This window comes from Chelonia mydas, chromosome 1, assembly GCF_015237465.2.
Source record: "Chelonia mydas isolate rCheMyd1 chromosome 1, rCheMyd1.pri.v2, whole genome shotgun sequence".
NCBI lineage: Eukaryota > Metazoa > Chordata > Testudines > Cheloniidae > Chelonia > Chelonia mydas.
This window is the reverse complement of record NC_057849.1, coordinates 332,491,721-332,514,943: the sequence shown is the minus strand read 5'-3', so window position 1 is coordinate 332,514,943 and position 23,223 is coordinate 332,491,721. Positions and strand designations below refer to the sequence as shown.

Genomic DNA, 23,223 nt, shown 5'->3' with positions numbered 1-23,223 from the left:
TATATGTAAACATAGTGCTTTGAGATCCTCAGATGGAAGGTGCTAGAGAAGTATTACTAGTCACACATCCTCTATCTATCTTAGGTAATTATGTGACATTCACTACTGTAATATCTGAGCACCTCACAATTTTTAACGTATTTATCCCCACAACACCCCTGTGAGATAGGGAACTGTTATTAACCCCATTTTACAGATGGGGACCTGAGGCACAGAGAGATTAAGGGCTGCATGCCGAGCCTCCTAGCTATTCAGCCTGCCTCTCCAATAGTACCTGCATCACCTCAGGTCAGAAACATTGGGGGAACAGTCTTTCAGCCTCTTGGCCTTGCTGTTTTTGGTCAAAACTGAGAAGTACTGAGGCACTTGAAATGGAACAATATTTTTAAAAGACATTCCCTTCACAACTTTTGAAGGTTCAATCTCAGTTCTAGCTGGTGGGTCAGGTTGCTTCAGGTTTTGTCTGAACTGACTATCCATAGAATCATAGGGTTAGAAGGGACCTCAGGAGATCATCTAGTCCAACCCCCTGCTCAGAGCAGGACCAATCCCCAATTTTTGCCCCAGATGGCTCCCTCAAGGACTGAACTCACAACCCTGGGTTTAGCAGGCCAATGCTCAAACCACTGAGCTGTCTCTCCCCCCACTCGCTGACCAGGAGCCTGCGCATGACCTGCTTGATATTGGCCATCTACTATCTATCTGTTTGGCTAGTCTGATTTTCAGGGGTGACAAGTCTTTGAGCCATTCACACATTAGTGACTTCTTATCCTCATACAGCATGTGCTGCATGTATTTGTATTACAACTTCAGGGAGAAGCCCTGTGGCTCAACCCCACTGATCTCCAGGGTGTAAATCCGAGCAGAAATTGGGCCCATCTATCAGACTGCGCATTGGCTAACGTCCTTATAGAACAATGCTGAGCAGAAGTAGTACTACTAGATGGTACAGTCCCTTACTGGCATGCAGACCCTACTAATTGCTGGAAACACGCCCTCCTTTGTGTGTACGTGTGTAAAGTTAGTGCTGATAAAGATCCTGGCCAGAAGTTCCTGGAGCCTGAAGTCCGCTACTCATTCAGACAACAGCAAGGAGAAGTACAACTAAGAGCGGGCAGTGCAAGCTTCCCCAGTAAAAGCCTGACCCAAAACCCACTGAAGTCAGAGGAAAGACTCCTCTTAACTTTAACAGGCTTTGGATAGGACTCAGGTCCACAGTCTCACTAACGTACCTAGAGGGAACACTTCTATAAAGGAGAAGGGTTTAGTTCCTACACTGCTTCTACCCTTGGCCTCTTGGTTGCCTTACAATGATGATTAACTTATGGGTTTTTTGTACTTTGGAGGGAACAGGACTCAAATCAATTAACTCATTTCACAGAGGCCACTGAACAGCTAGTTATGCGGCCTGGGCTGGATTTGTATAGGCAGCTCAGCAGTTAAAGGCTAGACTATATCCCATTACCACTCCCCTGGGCCATTCAGTCCCCCAATTCTGAAAATTTTGAATGAATCATTGCACAGACCTGGTAAGTCTCATTTATTTGGAGGGAAACGTTGCTCATTTGGGATTAATTTCAAAGCAGTTTTTAAGATCAGCGGTGCCATTCCAATGAGGTCAGATGGTCTAACGGAACCTGCAGTCGCACGAGGGATGGATTGACACCATGGATCAGTTTGGCCTTTTCACTTGTGCTGAAGGATTTTGTGCTGTGTGTGTTTCAACGGGACATTTAGACTCTCCCTCATCTTTTCTGACAATTTAACTCATTTAAGCTCCGTGCAGCTGGAGAGTCCTGCTGCATTCAAGAGCATCTGTGTTATCAGAAAGTCCCACAAAAACAAGTCTCTTGAGACCAATATGGCAAATGTTTGACTGACTTGGTGTAGTCACCAGTGCATAGACATGGCTCTTTGCCTTGCCGACTTTGTCTGCTCTGTGCAGAAAAAAGGGGAACTGACAAGAATTTTGCACCATGAAGAGTTCATTCAGAGAGCTGGAAGTCTTGTAAACTTCCACATTCTGCTTGAATTCCAGAACAGAGCAGATAGAAACAGTAGCAGTAAGAGTTCAGGGTCTCCAGGGGCTGGCAAAATGCTCAATTGTGCATACGACTGTGAACAAAAACTGTGGATCGGTTTTGCTGCAAGCGGGTCAAAACCAATGCATATTATTTATTTTGTTTTTTAAATCCAGTAGATTGGCTTTGCAAGCAGAGCTGTGCCAAATGTCACAGCAACATCTGAAAAGATGCAGGACTTGCTTGGTTTCAGGTTTTGTTATGAACTCAGAATTCAAGCCGGTTTGTCAGAATGTATTGTGTCATACAGTGCTGCATCTAATCTCATCTCAATTGCTAGAACCAATCTGGGCCCAGTTTTGAGCAAGTTTCAGCAGGTTTATTGTCTTTTGTCAAAATCATGTGAAATGACAAGTTTTGTTGCAAAACCAGGGAATCCTGTATGTTTTGCTTTCAAATTGGGATTAATCTAAAGGTGCAACTGAGGGCTTGTCTCTACTGCAAAGTTGTCGACGAAACTTTTGTCTTTCACAGGTACTTTAAAAAGGTCCCCCGCGAAAGACAAAATGTTTTGCTGACACAAGTGGCAGCGTGGACGCGGCGATCCTGCTAACGCCGCTCCCGGGGCTAGAAGTATTTTGTCGGCAAAAGGGCTGACAAAGTACTGAAAAAGAACTTTGTCGCTAAAATCTGCATGGTGTAGACAAGCCCTCAGAGTGAAATTTTAAAGGGGTGCAAACCCAAGTGAACTGAAAAAAATATTTGCACAAACCCCTAAGAACTGAAGCCATCAAGTATCTCACAGCTTCACTTTGGAGTGTCCATTGCTGGTTTTATAAAACAAACACACCCAGGAACAACACTTTGATCTGCTTGATTAGCCCTGCTGAGCTATTAAACTTAGAGCGCTATAAAACTTACATTTTATAGTGCTCTAATTTTCTGGCTCAGGAGTGTGAAAAATCACTCCCCTGAGCGCAGCAAGTCAGAGAGCTTTAAAGCGCTAGTGTAGACAGGCTCCCAGTGCTCGGAGCTAATCCCCTGGTGGAGGTGGATTACCAGGAGCGCTGGGAGAGCTCTTCCCTATGCTTGCACGTGACCACACTCGCACTTCAAAGCGCTGCCATGGGAGCATTCCCGTGGCAGCGCTTTGAAGTTTCCAGTGTAGACATACCCTTAAATGAGCCCAGCTGAGAAGTTTATCCATCAGTCTTGGCAATGTCCCTTAAAGATGGGGACAACAGACTAAAATCCCAACCCTTTCAGAAAAAGGGACAAAAATATTTGTGTGTATTAACATCAAAGCAATAGCATGACAGTGGGATTATTGCGACAAAGCATTCTGACAGGGTCACAAACATGACTGATTGACTGATGATAGCTGGTGGGCGGTGTTGCCTGTGGGCGTGAGAGAGAGATCAGATGCGCACTCACAATCTGAAACACAATCTGCTGGCAACAAAAGAAGCTAGCCATGAGAAGTTCCGGACACTCAAAACCCACCCTCCCACCAAGAGGAGGTGAATCTGCTTTTGTTTGTTGATAGCTTCTGATTTTGAAAAAGAGCTAGGCACTTTGAAAGTCCCCACAGGCTCTAATGTTCCAGGCTACATACAGGTTTCTCCTATTCACAGCTGCGTAGGGAGGCGAGGAAAGTGCAGCTGCCCATGATGTCCACCTGGAAGGCAAAGCTCCAGTGCTGGAAGTGGGGGAAATACAATCAGAAGATGAAAGGATGGAGCACATCTCCCTGGAAGTGGGGCGCAAAGGGTATGAATATTTGGAACTTCCTGGGGAACGAGGGGAGAGCAGATGAGAGTTCAAGAATCTGGTGGCCCCACTAGACAATTCCTACAGTGCCTCTAAGCTTTGTTACACCAGCAATGTTCATATTTAAAGGGACATCACCTGTTTCAAAATCATACGTCTGTCTGAAAATTATCTCCCTGCTGCTCTTCCAGGGTGGGTACACCTAAAATTATAACTGAACAGGATTAGAGAGAGGGGAAAAATACATTCCTCTCTATTTTTTGAGGTTGTTTCCATTGTGCATTGGACAGCACTTTGTATATAACCAGATTAATGCTATGTCTACACTATAAAAATAAGTCAACCTATGTTAGGTCAACTTACAGCCACTGCATTATTACTGCGGTGGCTGATGTCCTCACCAGGAATGCTTCTACCAACTGAAGAGAGGCGGGAGGGGGCTAAGAGCAAGGGCTCTCAACTCCAAGCAGCTCCCCACTGGGAGCCCAGCTGCTCTCCAGGGCTTCTCACCTCCGTGCTTCCAGCCAGGAGCGGTGGAAAGCCGCCCAGGGCTTCTCGCCTCCAGTGTGGAGATCCACACTGGGAGTCCAGTTGGCTGCCATGCTCCCAGCGGGGAGCAGGGACCCCAGAAGGCAGCAGGGCTCGCAGTGGGGAGCCCGGGCAGCAGCCCAAGCCGAGAGCCTGGGTGGCAGCCTGGCTTAGAACGGAGACCAGGCAGCAGCCCGGGGCCTGGCTTTGAAGCCATGGAATTGACAAGAATGGCATCCAACAGCCGATGTAAGGAACACAATGTCTACATAGACACTGCATCACCCTAACTGCACAAACATAAGCCCTACGCCTCTTGTGGAGGTGGTTTTATTATGTCAGCCTAGCAAGGGAGTTACATTGGCAGGAGTGTCAAGTATCAGGGGGTAGCCATGTTAGTTTGTATCCACAAACCCAACGAGGAGTCCGGTGGCACCTTAAAGACTAACAGATTTATTTGGGCATAAGCTTTCGAGAGTAAACCCTCGAAAGCTTATGCCCAAATAAATCTGTTAGTCTTTAAGGTGCCACCGGACTCCTCGTTGGTTTTTATCAGCAGGAGGAGCATTTCAGTGTGTACACTTCCACTGTTTTGTTGACAAAAACTGTGTAGTGTAGAAAAGACCTAAATATTTCAGTTGTATGGTCAGTTAGTCAGTTTGTCCTTCACACCACAAAAAGGGGGAGAAAAACTATTCCCCTAGGGAAGTGTGATTATAACACCACAGAAAGATGGGGGGTGGGGGAGGGACGGGACGGGACGGATGGACACGAGACTCAGAGGCAGATGTAGAACCTGAAAGTACTTTTCACAGATTTATTTGAAAGGGATCTGACTTCACAGTGGTATCTCTTTGAGAACTGGAGAATACGCTGAAACAATACGGAGAGGAACGCAATCACGTTTGGCTATTCTGGTTTGTTCCAACTAAGCCCTCAGACCCCCCCCGATAGGCATCTGGGGAAATCAAACTCCCTTGTTCTGGCACAAAACCGACAATATTTTAAGCCATTCCACCCTCATTTTGTTAGAAGCATAAAATGAGGCAGCCCAGGAACCACGCTGTGGCCTGGAACCCGCAGCTCGGAGATGTGGTGAGTGAGCGGGAGCCATCTACAGCGCACTCCCCTTCCAGTGAGCGTCTTACCTTACTCTGCTTTCTGTCCAGGTAGAACTGGTGCTGGCTAATGGCCATAGCCCAGATGGACTTGATCAATGCAGGACAGGCGTACCATGTATGCACGGCAATGCCACTGTGCCCAAACGTTCTCCTGGTCACAGACGCCCTAGACAGGAGGACAGAATGAGCTGTGTTTGTGCCAGGGTTTCCTCTGACTCTAAACAGAGAATGAAAAAAATGATCAAACAGCAGGTTGGCCTGCAGAATAAAACCAAGGACCGTGCCGAAAAAGCTGCTCCCCTTATTGTTCTGAGCTAAGGGATAAATCACAGAAGGGAAACGGCGGCCACCTACAGCAATTGAGCCTTTATTTTACATTGCACGTTGACGTGCAAGCTCCCGAACCTGAAAAGCACTAACAGTGATTGCAACAATATCTCGGGGTAGTATGGTCTAGTGGACAGAGTTTGGATTGGAGTCAGGACTCCTGGGTTCTCTTCCCAGCTGTGCTTCTGATGCCCTGCGCGTCCTTGAGAAGTCACTGAGTCCAAAACTGCTAAAAGTATGCATCTCCAGCTTCCCTGGACATGGGATTGGGATCAAGCCACTAGTCTCTGAAGTCCAGCACTCTCCCTGACAAAAAACCCGACTTGGTCAGGTAAAGGGGCCTCTTTACTTGACCCTGGCTGGGCGTAGCGGAGGAGGCCAGTATGGAAAAGGCTGAGAACACTGCAATATAGGATAACACAGAAACCTGATACCAATTGTCATGGACTTTTGTCTGTGGGGTGTGGCCACGCAACACAGGGTGGTAGTCAGGTGGTGCAGTGGTGGGGGGTGTCTTTGCACAGTGCGGGGAGTAGTGAGGTGGTATCGCTGTGATGGTGAGGGGGTGCATCTGTGGTGTGCAGGGGTAATTAGGGGGTGCAGCTGTGCAATGGACGAGGGTGAGCAAGGGAATCTTTCTCCGATGCCCAGAGGTGATAAGATTCCCTGCTGAAGCCCAGATTCCCCCCCACACACACTCTGACCCCCCCCCCCCCCCATCTCTTGGCTACAGCTTTAACTGGCTTGTCAGCATCCTAACTTTCACTTCCAATTCCATGCTATATCTGTAGGTGTTCGCGTGCTCCTGATTTAATTTCTTTTTGTGGAAGTGGGAGCTTGAGAAATCGACGCAGGAAAAAAAAAAAAAAGCCAAACTGCAGAGGAAAACTGAAACTAAGCTAAGAACAACTACAGAAAAAACAAACAAACCCCAAATCCCAAACCCTGCGGATCCAGAACTGAAACTGCCAGCCCAGGCTTGGCTTTGCAGACCACGGCCACCGTTGTGTCTGGGGCCATTTCAACGGCACATTTTTATCACAGAACCAAATCGGAAGCACTAAACAATGTGGGGTTAAAAGTTTTCCAGCTGAATGTGCAGACGAACAGGCAGATGGTCACTGCTCAGAATCCAGCGAGCGGTAATCGGGGGCGAGGGCTGGAAGACTCAGAGTGCTGAGAAACAGCATGATCCAGGAGCCAGGTGAAAGGCTGTCACTGTTGGTATCATGTTTCGGTGTTATCCTATCGTCCAGTGCTCTCAGCCTTTTCCATACTGCCACTGCTTACCCCTCCCCCCTGCATAGAGCCAGGAGCTAGCTGGAAATGCCTTCCCACTGAGCACTATGGTCACAAACCTCTCCCACCAGTTCTCGATTCCCTGGGAGTTGAAACATCCAGAGTTGAGAGCCCCTCCTCTATTGTTAGGAGCTTTATATTTAAGCACCTTGGCCCAGACACACTGGCACACTCTGGAGGCTTTGTGCTGGTCTAGTAATGCAAAGCAGCCACAGCGTACTGGTGAATTGAGCTCCTTATATATCCAGGGCCAAAGGCCCAGTTCAGCAAGGTACTTAAGCATGTGCCTAAATCTAAGCACTGACTAGTTCTACTGAGGTCAGATTTAATTACTTGCTTTGACCTCTTGGAAATGTCTTCCTCAGATGATTCTCCTAATGTCTTCCTCCTCTTACTGTAGAGAGTAAGAGTTTACATTTCTGTAGTGACTTTCACCCAAGGATCTCAAAGCACTCTACAATTATGAATGAATTAATCCTTTCAATGCTGCTCTTCTTCCCCAATAAATATTATCCCCAATCAACAGATGAGGAAACTGAGGCTATGACTACACTACCACTGGATCTACGCTCCGGCGATCGATGCACCAGGGGTCGACTTAGCGGGCCTACTGAAGACCTACAGATCGCTCTCCGGTTGACCCCGGTACTCGACCCCGAATGAGAAAAGTAAGGTAAGTTGACGAGAGAGTGTCTCCCATTGACCCAGCATGGTGTAGACACTGCAGTAAATCGACCTAAGCTACATCAACTCCAGCTACGTTATTCACATAGCTGGAGTGGAGTAACTGAGATCGACTTACTGTGGTAGTGTAGACATAGCCTAAGACACAGTTAAATGACTTGCCCAAAAGAGAAGGTCATTTGCAGTGCAAGGAGTATAACTCATGCCTTCTGACTTCCAGCCTTGTGCATTAACCACTCATCCACACCCCTCCTTCCTTACTATTCTGCTTGTGAGCGTGGGGAAGCTGACTCAGACTCTGGTTTGGGCTGACTCAAAAGAAATGCTGAGAGCGCGCTGTTCTGGCCATGTCCCCACCCCACAGACTACGCAATTTAGCATGAAAAAGTCCACGCCCCTCCACCCCCACCCCTCCGGACAGGAGACTAGAATCTGAAATATGTTCCTTCAGGACTCCCAGCTGATAGTGCAATGTGGGCTACTGTTTTACACTAGAAGCGGCAGTCTGATACAAGGCATTAGAATTAAACATGTGCTGTCTGGCTTTTACGTTCAACACGCTTCTATTCTACCCAGTGAAAAATTAACAGAGTAAAAATCATTTGCACAGTATAGTGCCTAGTCCACATGGAATACAGGACATGGCATTTATGCAACTCAGTAAAGGTTACAGGGAAAGGAATGGGGAGGTTTTCCATGTCGGGGATCCAAACCACCTAAATTCAGATTGCAAGCAGTTTGGGATAGGAGCGGTTCGACTGTGCACAGATATAATGGGTGACCATATTTTCTCGCGTGCTATTGAGTTGCAAATTTAATATTGTCTTCACGTCTCATAACTACTTGCCTTCCTTTTTGGAGTGCTCTTTTAGTAACTCTGATTAGTCCCAACTTAAACGACACATTCTGCCTTAGGGTCGAGAGTGTCTGTGGGTCTCTGGCTTGTTTGTGGTATGGGCTTCCGCAGGACTGACTGCGGACCAAGGGTCTGACTGGGTAAGGGAATGTAGGGCTCCTGATTCAGCAGGGTACCTAAGCATGTGCCTAACTTTAAACACATTCATAGCTCTGTTGGCTTCAATGGGACTACCCATGTTCCTAAAGTTAGGCATGTGTTTAAGTACCTAGCTGAACCGGAGCCAGGAACAGGACCAATGGGACAGGACGGCCTGGTTTACACACCGTTTTTGTACTGCTTTAACAAATGTACAGAAAGAAGCCATACTGATATAAGTCCCTTTAGAAGGGTGGGTGGTTGTACAGATACGCTGAGGCACAAAAACTGTATGTAGACTAGCCCTAAGAGAAATACACCAGCGCTGCCATGGCTGTACTGCCCACACCTCTGGCTCAGAGCCTGTTGCCTCTGATCTGGAACCATTATTACCGCAGGTGACAGATCCGGCACTTTCCTGCAAAATCTCTGGGAGATCTCACTGTACTGTTTATGTAGCATTGTGGGCCAGGGCTTGTACGTCACTCCATGGGGGAGGGTGACCATAGCTCCTCCAGGAATTGATAACAGTCTGGGGGGTGATTAGGCAATTTCACAGAGGTTGTGAACAACGGCCAAAGAAAAGGCTTTTGGATCAACAGCCTGAGTTTAAACTGACTCAGGGCCCGTGGTGTGATCCAGCAAACGGACAGGACCTTCTGTCCAAGGGGGGAGCCCCAATCCTGGGAAGGGTTGGAAAGTTTTGGCCTACTGAGGCCCCATAAGACTGCCGGGTGACCTCTGGTCAGTGTTTAGCAGGCATGCATACAGGAACTTCTGTTGGTTTTTATGTTTTCTTTCATCTTAAGAATCAATGGGCTTGCTTAGGAAGGGCTGGGTGGTAACAATCATGCTGTTCACAGCATTCGAAGAGAAAGCGAAGCACAGACACTGGCCTGGCTTGCCGGGAATACCACAGTGTAGGAACTGTGCAGCCTGGAAAACCCCCTGGTCAGGAGGCAGAGAGACATGGGTCTCTGCCCAAGAGAGGTCATGGCTGGGAGCCTGAAAGTGGGTGCCCTTGGTGGACCATGGAGGTGGAATACAGGTACAGTTGCCCTTAACTGTGACCCCCGCCAAACCACATAAGTGGCACAACAGACAGTGATCTTTGTTGTAACATGAACTAGGATTGCAGGCTAACGAGCTGCAAAACATGTTACAGGGCAGCACCTAAATTAAACCTGAGCTGGAAAGACAGGACCAGCTTCTTCTACCCTGGCTCTTGCTGAGTAATACCTTGCTTTGCAAGTTGATTTTAACAGGGACTACTTGTGGAGTCATGTGCTACACACAATGGGAACCTTTCTGCTCATTTCAATGGGCTTTGGATCAGGCTTAATATGGGCAAGACTCTGACCCAAAGTGATTAAAAGTGTTACAGACATCTTAACTTGCAAGCCGTCTCCCAAATTAGAGTACGCAACAAAGAAACGTATCTCTTTCAGGAAACCAGGCTTAGATCCAGCTCTCACTTCTACCTGCATTCCCTTCAGTGAATTACTCCGGAGTCACACGGGGGTACTCCAGTTCTGAATATGCCCCTCAGTCTCTGAAGTTGTAACTACACTGAGATCCTCTAGCTAAGAGCCTCACATTAGCACATGGACTGCCAGGAAGATTCTCAAAGGCATAAATGAGCTCTGCAGATAGCTAACTTTTGCGAGCAATTTGCAAGAGGGCGTTAGCTCCGCAGCAGGTTAGAAGAAAAGAAAAGGGGGAAAACAAAACAAAACAAAAACAGACCGTACGGCTAAACGGTCGCGCTATATGTGAAGCACATGCTGGAAACTGACAGCAATCACCAGCCATAAAAATCGCATCCACTTACATTCACCGCCGCAACCGACCCCGTACGGCGCAGATTTCATTCAATTCCCTCAGTGTCCCCCTAGACCAGTTGCTGTCCATCACACACATGGAACGAGCCGCTCCCCTCCCTCCCTCCCTCCCGTGCGAACGGGCACCAATCCGGATTACAACCCAGCGCGCGTGGAAACCCGCCTCAGGCAGGCTGGCGGCCGGCGGCCGGCTTACCTGCGTGGGTCGTGAACTTCCACGGAAAACTTCTTCTCTCGGAAGTACAGGTTCTCTAGCTGCCTCCATTGGAAGATCTGCCGGGGAAAAGCCTCGGGTGAAATGCAGAGCTCATTGCCGCGGCGCGGTGCCTCCTCCCGCGCGGCTCCCTCGGCTCCCTCCTCGCGCCAAGAGGCGCAAAGCAGAAATCTCTTTAGCCAGGCAGGGCGCTGCGTGGGTGCGGATTTCCCTGCCCGCCCCCACCCCAGCAAGAAACAAACCAGCCCCCCCCTGCCCCGCGCCGCCAGCCCTTTGTTCGCTTTGCACAACACCCCCCACCCCCGCCCCGCCCCGCCTCGGGAGTAAGCAGCCGCCAGCTACCAGTGGTGCTGAAGTGAGCTTCCTCCCGCGCCCGGTGCTGAAAGCGGGGGGTTGAGCGCCGGCCCTTCCTGCCGCCAACGCGCGGCAGCGCCGGACTCGGGCCTTGGAGCCGCCCGTCGGCACGGGGCGCGGGCGGCGGGGTGACCCGAATGCCTCGGAGCGAGCAGCCTCGGCTGGGCTCGCAGACAACGCAGCCGAGCGCCCGCTCCCCGGGGGCGGCTACGTGCCAGCAAAGTTTCAGCCACATGCCGGGCGGGAGGGAAAGGCCGGGGTCTGGGCGCCCGTGCACCTCGCCTGGTTCCCGCCACGCCGTTTCATCCCCGATGGCATTCGGCTACGGCTTGGGCAGGGCCCGGGAGGGTCTGTCGGCTCTGCAGGGGAAAGCCGCAAGGGGGGGAAGCAAAGAAGGAATCTTGGTCGAGGAGCTCGATTCCTTCAGCAGCAACAGAATTCCCAGCTCGCTCTCTTTTTTTAACAGGGCTTAATCAGATATAAACCCACAAAAAAACCAAAAGACAAGCAGGAGGCCTTCCCTTTTATCTGCAAAGAATGCGCGCTTGGCATGCGTGGTAGCAAACCATGTAGCACTCCAGCTTGACACGCTTTCCCAGGGAAGAAGAGATTTAGAGGAGCCCAGGAGATATTTTGTGGGCCAGATCCCCAGCTAATGTAAATTGCCTCTGCTGAGGATTGACAGGTGAGCTCGTATTTAGAGATGAGCTTTCATCTGTGATTAACTGCCAGCTTTTACAAACATGAACTAACCCTCGCAATGTATTGTTTCTGTTTATTATGGTCGTAGGGTGGCCAGAGAGCACGTGTGAAAAATCAGGACCGGGGTGGGGGGTAATTGGTGCCTATATAAGACAAAGCCCCAAATATTGGAACTGTCCCTATAAAATCAGGACCTCTGGTCACCCTATAGGGTAGTCCCCATTGTGCTAGGCGCTGTACAAACACAGAATGACAGAGGCCCGACCCCTAAAGAGCTTACAATCTGCATGCACAAGACAGAGCAAAGACAGAAGAGAAGGACAGAACATACAGCAGAAAGAACAACACAATGGCTGCAAATGTCATGATGTTTCCGAGGCATCCTCTGATTATGATTATTACAACCATCCTACAGAGAGGTTCATTGACTTGCCCGAGGTCACATTCTGAGTCTGTGACAGCGCCAAGAATAAAACCGAGTTCCGGACACTCAGGCTACTTGTTTCAGCCACTAAACAACACTCTTTCTCCCCTTTGATTGAGAAAAGGCAGCAATCACCCGCAGCATGAATGGGTATCTTGGATTCCTTCATCTCTGCCCCAGATTAATCATGGACAAATTGCAAGGCTGCAAGCCCTGCAATGGTTATGTATCTGCTGCTGAACAGAAGCACCAGATCCCACCCTGTCTAAGCAAACGCTCATAATAAAAGCAGCTCCAGTTGAATTCCTATCGTAAGGAAGAAGCAGTAGCTTGTTACTTTGAGATAAACCAAAACCACCCACCCGTCAATATCGAAGTTACAAAGATATCTCAGTTAAACAGAAGATGTGCTTTGATCTTCATTGATTGATCAGCCATGGGGGAGGAGGAGGGTGGAGATCTAAAAACTAAAGCTATCTACAGCATAGATACAGGTTTCAGAGTAGCAGCCATGTTAGTCTGTATTCGCAAAAAGAGAAGGAGGACTTGTGGCACCTTAGAGACTAACCAATTTATTTGAGCATAAGCTTTCATGAGCTACAGCTCACTTCATCGGATCCGTTAGCATAGATACAAGTATTCTCCCCTGTCACTACTGCAGTGGCACTGGAATTCAAAACCCGCCAGATGTTTGTGTTGTGAAAGTTTCAAACCAAGAGATGTTTTTTTAATATGGTGGGTGTAGAGAAGGGTGGAGGGTGGAGAACACACGCAAGCACCTTGTGACCCCTTGGCACACAATCATGCTCTCCAGATAAAACTCCAGATGCCTGGAATAGCTGCTGGGGACTTGTCTCACTTTCAGTGCAGCAAAAGCTGCTCAGTTGCACTGCATTCTGCAGTTGTCCCCGTGATCCAGCTGAGGCTGGCAAAATAATAAAATAATAATAATAATAATAAAAACCCCAAACAAAACCCAGAAGTGCAACATTATCATTATGGAGCTAATTTGTTTCCCAGGTGGAAAAATTAATCACTACACAGAAATGAACTAGCCACTTCTGAGACATTTTCCTCTCATTAAAATAACCCACAAATAACAAGGGCGCATGGAAGCATCCATGACCTTACGCAGAGGGGAAAGATGGCCTTGTGGTGAAAGCACTGGGAGTCACGTGATCCGAGTTCAATTCCCCACTCTGCCAAGGGCTTCCTGTGTGACCTCGGTCAAGTCGCATAAGAGGCGGATTTCCAAAGTCACCAATGGTAGCTAGCCATTTGTGCCTTGGAAAATTTCCCTCAGTCTCTCTGTGCTTCCAGTTGTCTATCTGTAACATGGGGATACAGTAACCCTACCCAAGTACCCATTCTCACAGGGCAGGGGAGATGTTTGTAAATGTTCGGGAGGCGCTCACAGCGGGACACATCAATACCTGGATAAGCAGAAGCTCACAGCTTTCCAGTGTTTCTCCCACTGTTGACGTATGTGGATAAACAACAGATCCTTCCCTCAGTGCAAACGGGACTTTAAAGCCTCATCTGAGTGTCTGGCAGCAACTGCTCCCTAAGTGTGTTCATATACAGTCACAGAACCAAACTGGCTAGAGACAGAAACGTGCGTCCGATTAAATCATCCAGGCCATCTTCCTTGACCAGTGCTGAACTGTTCCCTACCACCTATTCCCTTGATGCTTTCTCCAGTCCATTATTGAACAGCTCAAGCAAGGGGGCACGAGTCCATTTGCTATAGTTACATTGCGCTATATCTCTCATGTGATTAAGTCTAACCTGTACCATGCTGAATCATTGCACCGTGTTTCTATTTTCTCTACTTCCTTTTGGCTGTGCACAGAAAGAGACAAGTCCGGGTCCTTAGGAGGAAGAGGATGAAAGTGATGCTACAATCTGATTTTTAGGGTCTTTTCTTTGTGTAAAATGCTCGTTTCCTGAACTTGTACATATTTTTCCGTTGCTATGACTCTGCGCTCCTTTAAATTCCTAGATGCTATTCAGTCACCTCCCACTTAGGGCTCAGTGCTGATCTGAGAGGTTTCACCCTTCTGATAGGGAATGCAATATGCAAAAACCTTAATCCTCAGAACTTTCCTGTTGGCTGATCACATCCCCAGCAGGAGAAACTATGTCTAATTTCCTTCTTCAGCTGGACCCAATGTAATGTAACCAAGATGTTTCCTTCACTTGTTCCCCAGTTTATTATTGTTTCAAATCGATATTGGTTATTCAGTGACATATGCACAGGGTGTCATTAGCCTGACCTTTTAATGGAGAGCATAGCTTTAACCCCTCAAGAGCCATTTATCATGCTGCTGTTTAAATCTTCACAGGGGAAGGGGAAACAGTAAGAAACTGACCATGTGCTTAACATAATCATGCAGAAATCCAGTCATAACAGCCAGGACTATTTATTTTTCTCAATATGATTTTTGGGACAAGCATAAGTGGGTGCACTGACTTCACTTATGTGTTTGCCTGGTTTTACACTGTGACAGAATTTGGTTCATCCTTTAACTAGGTTATTTATAGAGTCAGATCCAATATTCATTGAAGTCAATGAAAAGACTCCCACTGACATCTGTGGAAGTTGGATTGGGCCCATAGTATACAGTAGGCTTGTGAAACTGACAGCCCTGGAGACTGAAAACCTGCATCTATCCATAAACTAGGTACTGCTGGGATCGAGGCCGCAACACCGCACCAAAATAGCTCAGCAGGAGGGTCATTCTGAAACGTGAGAGGACAGATCAATTTCAATGCCCATTTAACCACGGGCATCACTCTTGAGACCGCCTGCAAGGGTGCCAATTAGTGGTTATTGTGGCAGTGGTTTCTCTGATATGGACACATGTCCATTGGGAACTATGCGGAGGTCACCAGCCTGTTCCATCTAGCACAGCACTCAGCTGCTTTCAGATGGGAACAATTTCTGGTGAGCACTGAATGTAATGAGATCATCTAGTCTTCCAATGGATACGGAAGGAGGCTCACCAATTCTGGCTTTTCAGCACAGCTTCAATTACGTGGTTAAAAGAGACAGAAAGAAAAGTGGCTACTAAAAAACAACCCCCCCCCCCCGAAAAGAAAACAATAACCTCCCCCCAAAAATCCAAACCAAAACACCACCCCCCCTCCACCCCCGTATTTATCCTAGTAACCTCTGACACGCATTGGGACCTCTGGCTCATTGCTCCAAGACAAGCTGAAACAAAGCAATCAGATAAATTTGCAAGATTGTGTGTAAACGTGTTTACCCTTTAAGAAGAAGCATTTGCATGGCAATAATAAATTCACTTCAGGCAGCATGTGCAGTTTAAACTGGCTAGTGCCTTATTAACTGGTCCATGCTCGGGGGTGGGGGTGGTGATTTTGGTAAGAAGCTGGGGTCGGAAATGGTACAATGCTTTTCTGCAAAAGTTGGCAGCTTGGAAAAGGAGCTGGGAGAGGGATTTCAACGGTCGCACAGCACGCCGTGGAGAGTTCAGGTGCAAGCTAGGAGATTTTCTCATCGGAAATTGTTCCAAGGAGCAGTCTAACTAGCCAGGCACCAGATGTTTGTGACTCGCAACAAAGAGCTGCAGTCAGAGCCTTTCAGTCTCCAGCCCCTTTTGTGAGAACATTTGTGGCTAGGGCTACTCCCTAATTAAGTTGAGCCTGGTGGAGAAGAGGCCCGGCGATCTGCATCCCTTTCAGCAATCTGAGTCTGAGCAAATCACTTGACTATGGGCCCGATCCTGGGCGAATCAAAGGGAGTTTTGAATGACTCAGGAGCAGCAGGCTGGCTTTACAGAATGAAAAGAATGCTGGACGCTCACGATACGGAAGGAAGGAAGGTTTTTGCAGCTAACGCACAGGACTGGACGAAAAGACAGGGGTTCCACTCCTGGCTCTTCCACACACTCTCTGTGTGGCCTTGAGTGATACACTAAAAGCCAAGCTTTCAGGAGTTTGGGCCCACATGGTGTGACAGACAGCGTATGAGTCTGCTGAACATGTCCACACAATTCATCATGACGGTGCATGAAGCATAATTGCACACAGACACACAGTTATAGTTGCTGTGCATGCAACTGTGCATCCGGTGTTCTGAAAATCTGGCCCTTTGTGCTTCTGATTCCTCATTTGCATACTGGGGAGAATGCCTCCTTCCCAGGACTGTCATGAGGCTGAATTAGTTAGGGCTGAATGCTTGCCCGGCTCGGCTTCCTTTGTGCCACTCAGAATGGGAGAGGAAACCTCCCGCAAGTCCCCAGCTGGGGACTCCCCTGTGTCCCTGCAAGGGGAGGTCCCCAGCAGGTGTAGAGACATCATCTGGCTCCTATGCCTCCCTCCCTGCAGACCCCAGTAGAGGGTGTGTGTTGGTGGTGGCAGGGCTAGTATGTGGAGCCCCATGCACTCTGGCAATCCCCAGGCAGATTACGGTCCTGAGGGAAACAGTCAGCTGACGCATTTTAGAGCAGTCCCCAGATTGCTTCCCCTTGAGCCCAAGACTAGATGGTGAATCAGGAGTTCCCTGACAGCCCCTTAGCCCTGGACACAGCAGAGAATCTGGACTTGACATTTGTAAAGCGTGTTGTGATCCTTTGATGGAAGACACTGTGCTCTCACAGTATTAATTACCTTGCGGTAGCGTCTATTAACTGCGGTGTCGAGACACAGCGGAGTTTGGATGGCACTGCTGTCATACCCAGTAAACACATGGCTAGAACTTCCCACGGCTGGGAAACCCCACTTCATTCTCAGGCAGTTAAAGTCACTGTCTGAAATCACAGCACTTGCGGGGAGCGATAATGCCCCCAAATGCACCGACTGCTATAACTGACTGCCTAATGACAGGGATCCACTCCACGTACTTCTGAACCACTCAGTTGAGTCTAGCTGAAAGCTTCAATGTCTTCTAAAGTCCTTTTAAAAACCGTGATGCAGAAGTGTAATTCGTCCTGGGGTGAAATTTTATGGCCTATGTTGTGAAGAAGGCCAGAGCAGAGGTTATCAATATGGTCACTTCTGGCCTTAAAAATTAATGGGTGAAATCCCAGCTCCAGTGAAGTCAATGGGAGTTTGGCACCTAAATACTTGTGAGGATCTGGGCCACAGTATCTAGCAAATGGGGCTCTGCTCCCAAAGGAAGGCTCTACATCCTACCAAGACACCAATCAGTAATAAGTCTCTTGATGTGACAGTGATGGTCCTGGTTAGACGGGAATGAATAGAGAGATCACTCTTTTCCCTGATCCTTATATCTCTATTTTCCCTCTTCTTTTAAACCTCTTAAACCAGAAGCAGCTTATTCCTGCACAGAAATTCTCTCCTTGCCACTTGAACTCCCTTCCCCAAACTCTGACATGACTATACATTAGGGGTCTCCTTTTCAGAGCTGCTATGCACACACAACTCCCACTGGCTTCAAAGCATGCTCTATGGCCATCCCACCCTGAACGTGCCTGATCACCTCTGATTTCAAAGGCTAAGAAGGGTCGGGCCTGGTTAGTAGTTGGCGGGGAGCCCTCTCTTGGGAATACTAGATGCTGTAGCTCTGAAAATCAGGCCATGGGGAGTTGTAGGTCTGTGTTTTGGGCAGAGGAGGGGCTCACAGGGAATCCACTCGGCTTTAGTGCAAAACCACAAATGCCTGTGGAGGAAATCCTACCCCATGTCTCCACCCGAACTCCAAGGCTCTTGTCAAGGTTCCTTCCCCACTCTGAACTCTAGGGTACAGAGGTGGGGACCTGCATGAAAGACCCACTAAGCTTATTCTTACCCAGCTTAGGTTAAAAAATTCCTCAAGGTACAAACTTTGCCTTGTCCTTGAATCCTATGCTGCCACCACCAAGCATGTTAAACAAAGAACAGGGAAAGAGCCCACTTGGAGACGTCTTCCCCCCAAAATATCCCCCCAAGCCCTACACCCCCTTTCCTGAGGAAGGCTTGATAAAAATCCTCACCAATTTGCATAGGTGAACACAGACCCAAACCCTTGGATCTTAAGAACAACGAAAAATCAATCAGGATCTTAAAAGAAGAATTTTAATTAAAGAAAAAGTAAAAGAATCACCTCTGTAAAATCAGGATGGTAAATACCTTACAGGGTAATCAGATTCAAAACATAGAGAATTCCTCTAGGCAAAACCTTAAGTTAAAAAAAGACACAAAAACAGGAATATACATCCCATTCAGCACAGCTTATTTACCAGCCATTTAAACAAAAGGAAATCTAACGCATTTCTAGCTAGATTACTTACTAACTTAACAGAAGTTCTGAAGAGCATTCCTGACCTGGTCCCGGCAAAAGCATCACACAGACAGACACACCCTTTGTTTCCCCCCCTCCAGCTTTGAAAGTATCTTGTCTCCTCATTGGTCATTTTGGTCAGGTGCCAGTGAGGTTATCTTAGCTTCTTAACCCTTTACAGATGAAAGGGTTTTGCCTCTGGCCAGGAGGGATTTTATAGTTCTGTACACAGAAAGATGGTTACCCTTCCCTTTATATTTATGACAGCTCTGATGCCCCATTTCTTGTCAAAGTGCTTTTCATCTGTATCTTACTGAGGTTGACACTATGCACCACAGAATCCTTTATGACGTGGTTATTCCATTTGTATATATGGCTACCCTTTAAGACCTGGATCCAGCAAAGCACATAAGCATGTGAGTATTCCTCTTTACTTCAATGGGGTTGCTCATGTGCTTAAAGTTAACCATGTGGTTACGTGCTTCACTGGTTCAGTGCATCATAGGACAGCAATGCACTGCTCTGTGTGAATGCTGAGCTCCTGGAGGATGTTATATTAACAGCTCTGGAGACTGAATCCCTGGAAACCCTTTATGCACAGATCAGGGGCACAGCACAGCTGGCTGGCAATGCCAGCTTCCCCAGTGTTCCAGCAATACGCCCCAGATTCTGAGCAGCTTTAGGATCTACTCATGTTCTGGATGATCTGGCTGTGCATTTGTTGAGGCTAGGACAAGTGGCTCTGGTTAGGCTGGGATTAGCGAACACATTTTAGAGACCTTTTCCCTAGGCTAGACACATATTAACACATTTCACCTTGATTTAGCTGGTGGGAGGAGCCTAGGGTTAATTTTTTTTAGCTAATCAAGGTGAAGAACTGGGGTGACCAATCCATTAACACATTAACTAATCCTGACCTATACTCAACTTCTTTTCCTAATCCAGACAAACCCTAAAAGAGGGGCCAAGCTCTACCTACTACTCAAACTAAACGTGATCGGAACCTTGTCACAGGGCTGAAAGGTTGGCTTTGCTTTTTGAACAGCTGTTCTCATGGAATTTCTGGCCAGATCAGAAGGAGAAAGTCCTGGGTCTCTCTAGACAAAAACCCATTCTCAGGGGATTCCCAGCCTAAATTGAAGAGGTCATGACAGAAATTATTCTGACTTGGCTGCTCATAACTGAACTAAACAAGGGCAGCCAATGACACTGTGGCTGCCATCCTGATTATCACTACAAAAGGTTTTTTTTCTCCTGCTGACAACAGCCCACCTTAATTAATTGGTCTCATTACAGTTTGTATGGTAACACCCATTTTTTCATGTTCTCTGTGTATATATATCTTCCTCCTGTATTTTCCACTGCATGCATCCGATGAAATGGATTTTAGCCCTTGAAAGCTTATGCCCAAATAAATTTGTTAGTCTCTAAGGTGCCACAAGTACTCCTTGTTTTTTTCTTTTTTTTTACTAACCTAGAGGGATCTTCCACCTACATTTTGGTGTGTGTGTGTGAGAGGTTTAATGTGTTGAAGAGGGTGGGTCTGGGATACGCCAAAAGGATAAAAAGAACGACATTGCCAGGAAAACCTGGCTTTACGCCTGGTCTGTCTCCTCTCTCCAACACTGAATGTTTTCAGAATTAAAACAAGCAATGAAAAATCTGGTGCACTTTACTAGGAAAAACCTGCCATAGCTTGAAAATCAGACCATGCTATCGCCAAGCCCATCATCCAAAAAGCATAAAGGTTCAGCAATGGGAAAAGAAATAAGCACATCTAAGCACAAGAAGTCAGCAGGTAGCCCTTAATAGAGAGTTAAGAGCAATGAATAATTTACTAGAGTCATGCCACTGAGACTTTGCTAGCCTTTCAAAGCCATATTTCCTGAAAATGTTCCCTCCCACTCCTCCATCACTTGTATATTGGAAAATTTTAATTCCTTCTTGTAATATAAAGATGTTTGCAATGATCACAGGAAACACTGCTATTCCAAGAACAGACCAATTACCCACTGAGGCCAGTATCCTGTCTCTCTGAGATGCAGCCAGTGTTGGATGCTTTGGAGGAAAAGTACCTAACTGTGCAATGTTAGGGCTTCTCTCCACTTACTGGGGGATCGACACATGGCGATCGATCCACCAGGGGTCAATTTAGTGGGGTCAATTTAGTGAAGACCCGCTAAATCGACTGCCGATCGCTCTCCTGTCGACTCCGGTACTCCACCCAAACGAGAAGTATAAGGTAAGTCAATGGGAGAGTTTCTCCCGTCCACCCAGCATGGTGCAGACACCACAGTAAGTTGACCTAAGATACGTCAACTCCAGCTACATTATTCACGTAGCTGGAGTTGTGTAACTTAGGTCGACTTAGCCCCGTAGTGTAGACCTGCTCCTATACAGTGGAGAATTTTGCATATCCCATACCCCTGAAGGTATAATATAGCCTGTCTCCAGAGAAATTTCCTCCTGACCTTCAAGAGCTAGAGGTTGAAGCATGACAGTTTACATCCCTTCCCAAACTTGTTTATTCCTTCAATATTCACTATAGTAAATATGGATGTTCTTTAATCCATATAAATGTCTAATTCTTTATTCAATCTTGCTTAGTTCTTGGCCTCAGTGACATAGATGAGATGACCTTTTCAGGTCCCTTCCCGCCCTATATTTCTATGATTCTGTATCATGTGGCAATAAGTTCCACAGTCTAACCAGACATTGAGTGAAACAGTGTTTTATTGTTTCAGAGTAGCAGCCGTGTTAGCCTGTATTCGCAAAAAGAAAAGGAGTACTTGTGGCACCTTAGGAGTACTTGTGGCATTCAGTGGAAATGCATCCGATGAAGTGAGCTGTAGCTCACGAAAGCTTATGCTCAAATAAATTTGTTAGTCTCTATAGTGTTTTATTGTATCTATTTAGAATTTGCCACCTTTCAGTTCCATTGACTGTCCCCTAGTTCTTGTATTTTGAGACAGAGTGAACAGAAGCTCCTTATCTGCCTTCGCATACCATTCAGTATTTTGTATACTTTTAACAGTATTTTACACTTTGTGTTTGTTTATTCTGAGGGTCTGTCATTCCATCACTACAGGAAACTCAAGTTTTACCACTTAGTCAATGAACCTACCAACTTGACAATGCCTCTTTATGCCCTAAAGCAAAGAGGATCTCTATTTGTTCTGCAGTAAAAGAGCTCTTAATTAGGCTGTTGTTCCACGCCTGTTAATACCCCATTTTCTATCTGGATCTAGGGAAGTTCACTCTGCTCCTTGCTGTTCAGATAAGGCCAAGTGAGATCACACAGCAAGGTTGCTCCTTCTAAACAAAGTCTATTTATTGATTACTAGGATCATACTCTCAGTACACAGGCTATTTCTCTCTTAGGATACTGGCCAGACTTGACTATTTTGTGACATTCAGAACTACTGATTTCACATTTGCTATATACTGTTAGGCACTAGGGATCAAATTCTGTTCTCAGTTACACTCGTGTAAATGTAGAATAAGTCTGTTGCAGTTACTCTGGATTTGCACTGGTACTACTGGTATCAGAATTTGACCCAGTGTGGGGAAAAATCCAGTAAAATACAGAGAGCTTTGTGGATACCACGTGCCAGGAAATGGCAATATTTTGGCAAAATATCTTATTGCTCGACTTCAGAGAACGGACACAACTGGAAACGCTTTTCTGGCTGTCACAAGGAGAAGCTTTGTGCCACTACAAACTCAGCTGGGGCTTGGAGAGTTTCCTTTGCGATACTCCACATCTCTACCTTTTATTCTGTCCTCAGCGTCCTTCAAAGCCTCTTTCGCAACCACATTCCCTCTGGTGGAAGAAAGATTTTGGAGCACGGGGAAGTGGACGCATCCAATGTTTTGTTGCCAGAGACTATCGAGCTAATCCAGAATAGTGCTGTCTCCCATTTAGCTGCAGCAAAGCTACACAAAGTACATGTCATTCCTTCAAGGCCACTCTGTTTCCAGCTAGCAGTGTCTGTTATTGGGCCATATGGAAACACTTTGGCTGACTTTGTTAATCATTCACTCCCAAGCCTTTTCGGAGTTAATTGTTTGCTAAAACTATTAAAATGTATGTATTGAAGGATGCCTTTGGACTCTTAAAACAGTGGGAGCATCTCACCAGAACCACAGAGAGATGCCTATTGCTACTACAGTCACTCAAGCATGCACTATTCATTATCATACAGCCACAGGCTACGCACTTCTGCTTGATCAAATGCCGTTGGGAGTTCTTAGAACACACTGGAGATACAGCTGACTAAACTGAACAAATGCCACTCACAGACACGACGGTTTCCAAGTGGCGCTGTGGTTACCAGGCTCTTCATATTCCAACTGCTATTCAACTTCAGAAAAATGCATAAAATGAAGAACCCCTTCCTCATAACTGGTATAAGTCACTGTAGCTCCACGGACTCCAACACAACTAGGCTAATTTATACCAGCTGAAGAACTGGATCAAAATATTTTCTTAGTTCTATCATGAATTCAATGCCAGGGAAAAGTGCCAGCCTATTTAAATCCTGGGATGGTGGGCGAGGCCCATCAAAGCAATGAAAGACCCGCCCCCTCAGAAGAGGGAGGAGCCAAAGGACCTAAAATGGGTGACAAGAAATGAACCAGCAGGGACAGGGGTGCATGCAGCGCTGGAGACTGAAGTCTTCTGTTTACACATGGAA

General features: G+C 47.0%; 1 protein-coding gene across 11 annotated transcripts in view; it reads right to left on the bottom strand.

The window, feature by feature from the left end:
• Nucleotides 1-23,223, bottom strand: part of FRMD4A (FERM domain containing 4A) — a 550,199-nt gene that overhangs the window by 40,673 nt on the left and 486,303 nt on the right. For 6 of the 11 annotated variants that reach the window (XM_043552722.1, XM_043552728.1, XM_043552706.1 and 3 more), the window contains 2 exons: nucleotides 10,782-10,858; nucleotides 5,468-5,606 (listed from right to left, as the gene is read on the bottom strand). In XM_043552722.1, the coding sequence (XP_043408657.1) occupies nucleotides 5,468-5,606; nucleotides 10,782-10,858 (216 nt within the window). Of the gene's footprint in view, nucleotides 1-5,467; nucleotides 5,658-10,781; nucleotides 10,859-23,223 lie in introns of all 11 variants that reach the window. The other 5 variants (XM_043552697.1, XM_043552715.1, XM_043552700.1 and 2 more) reach the window with 1 other exon arrangement.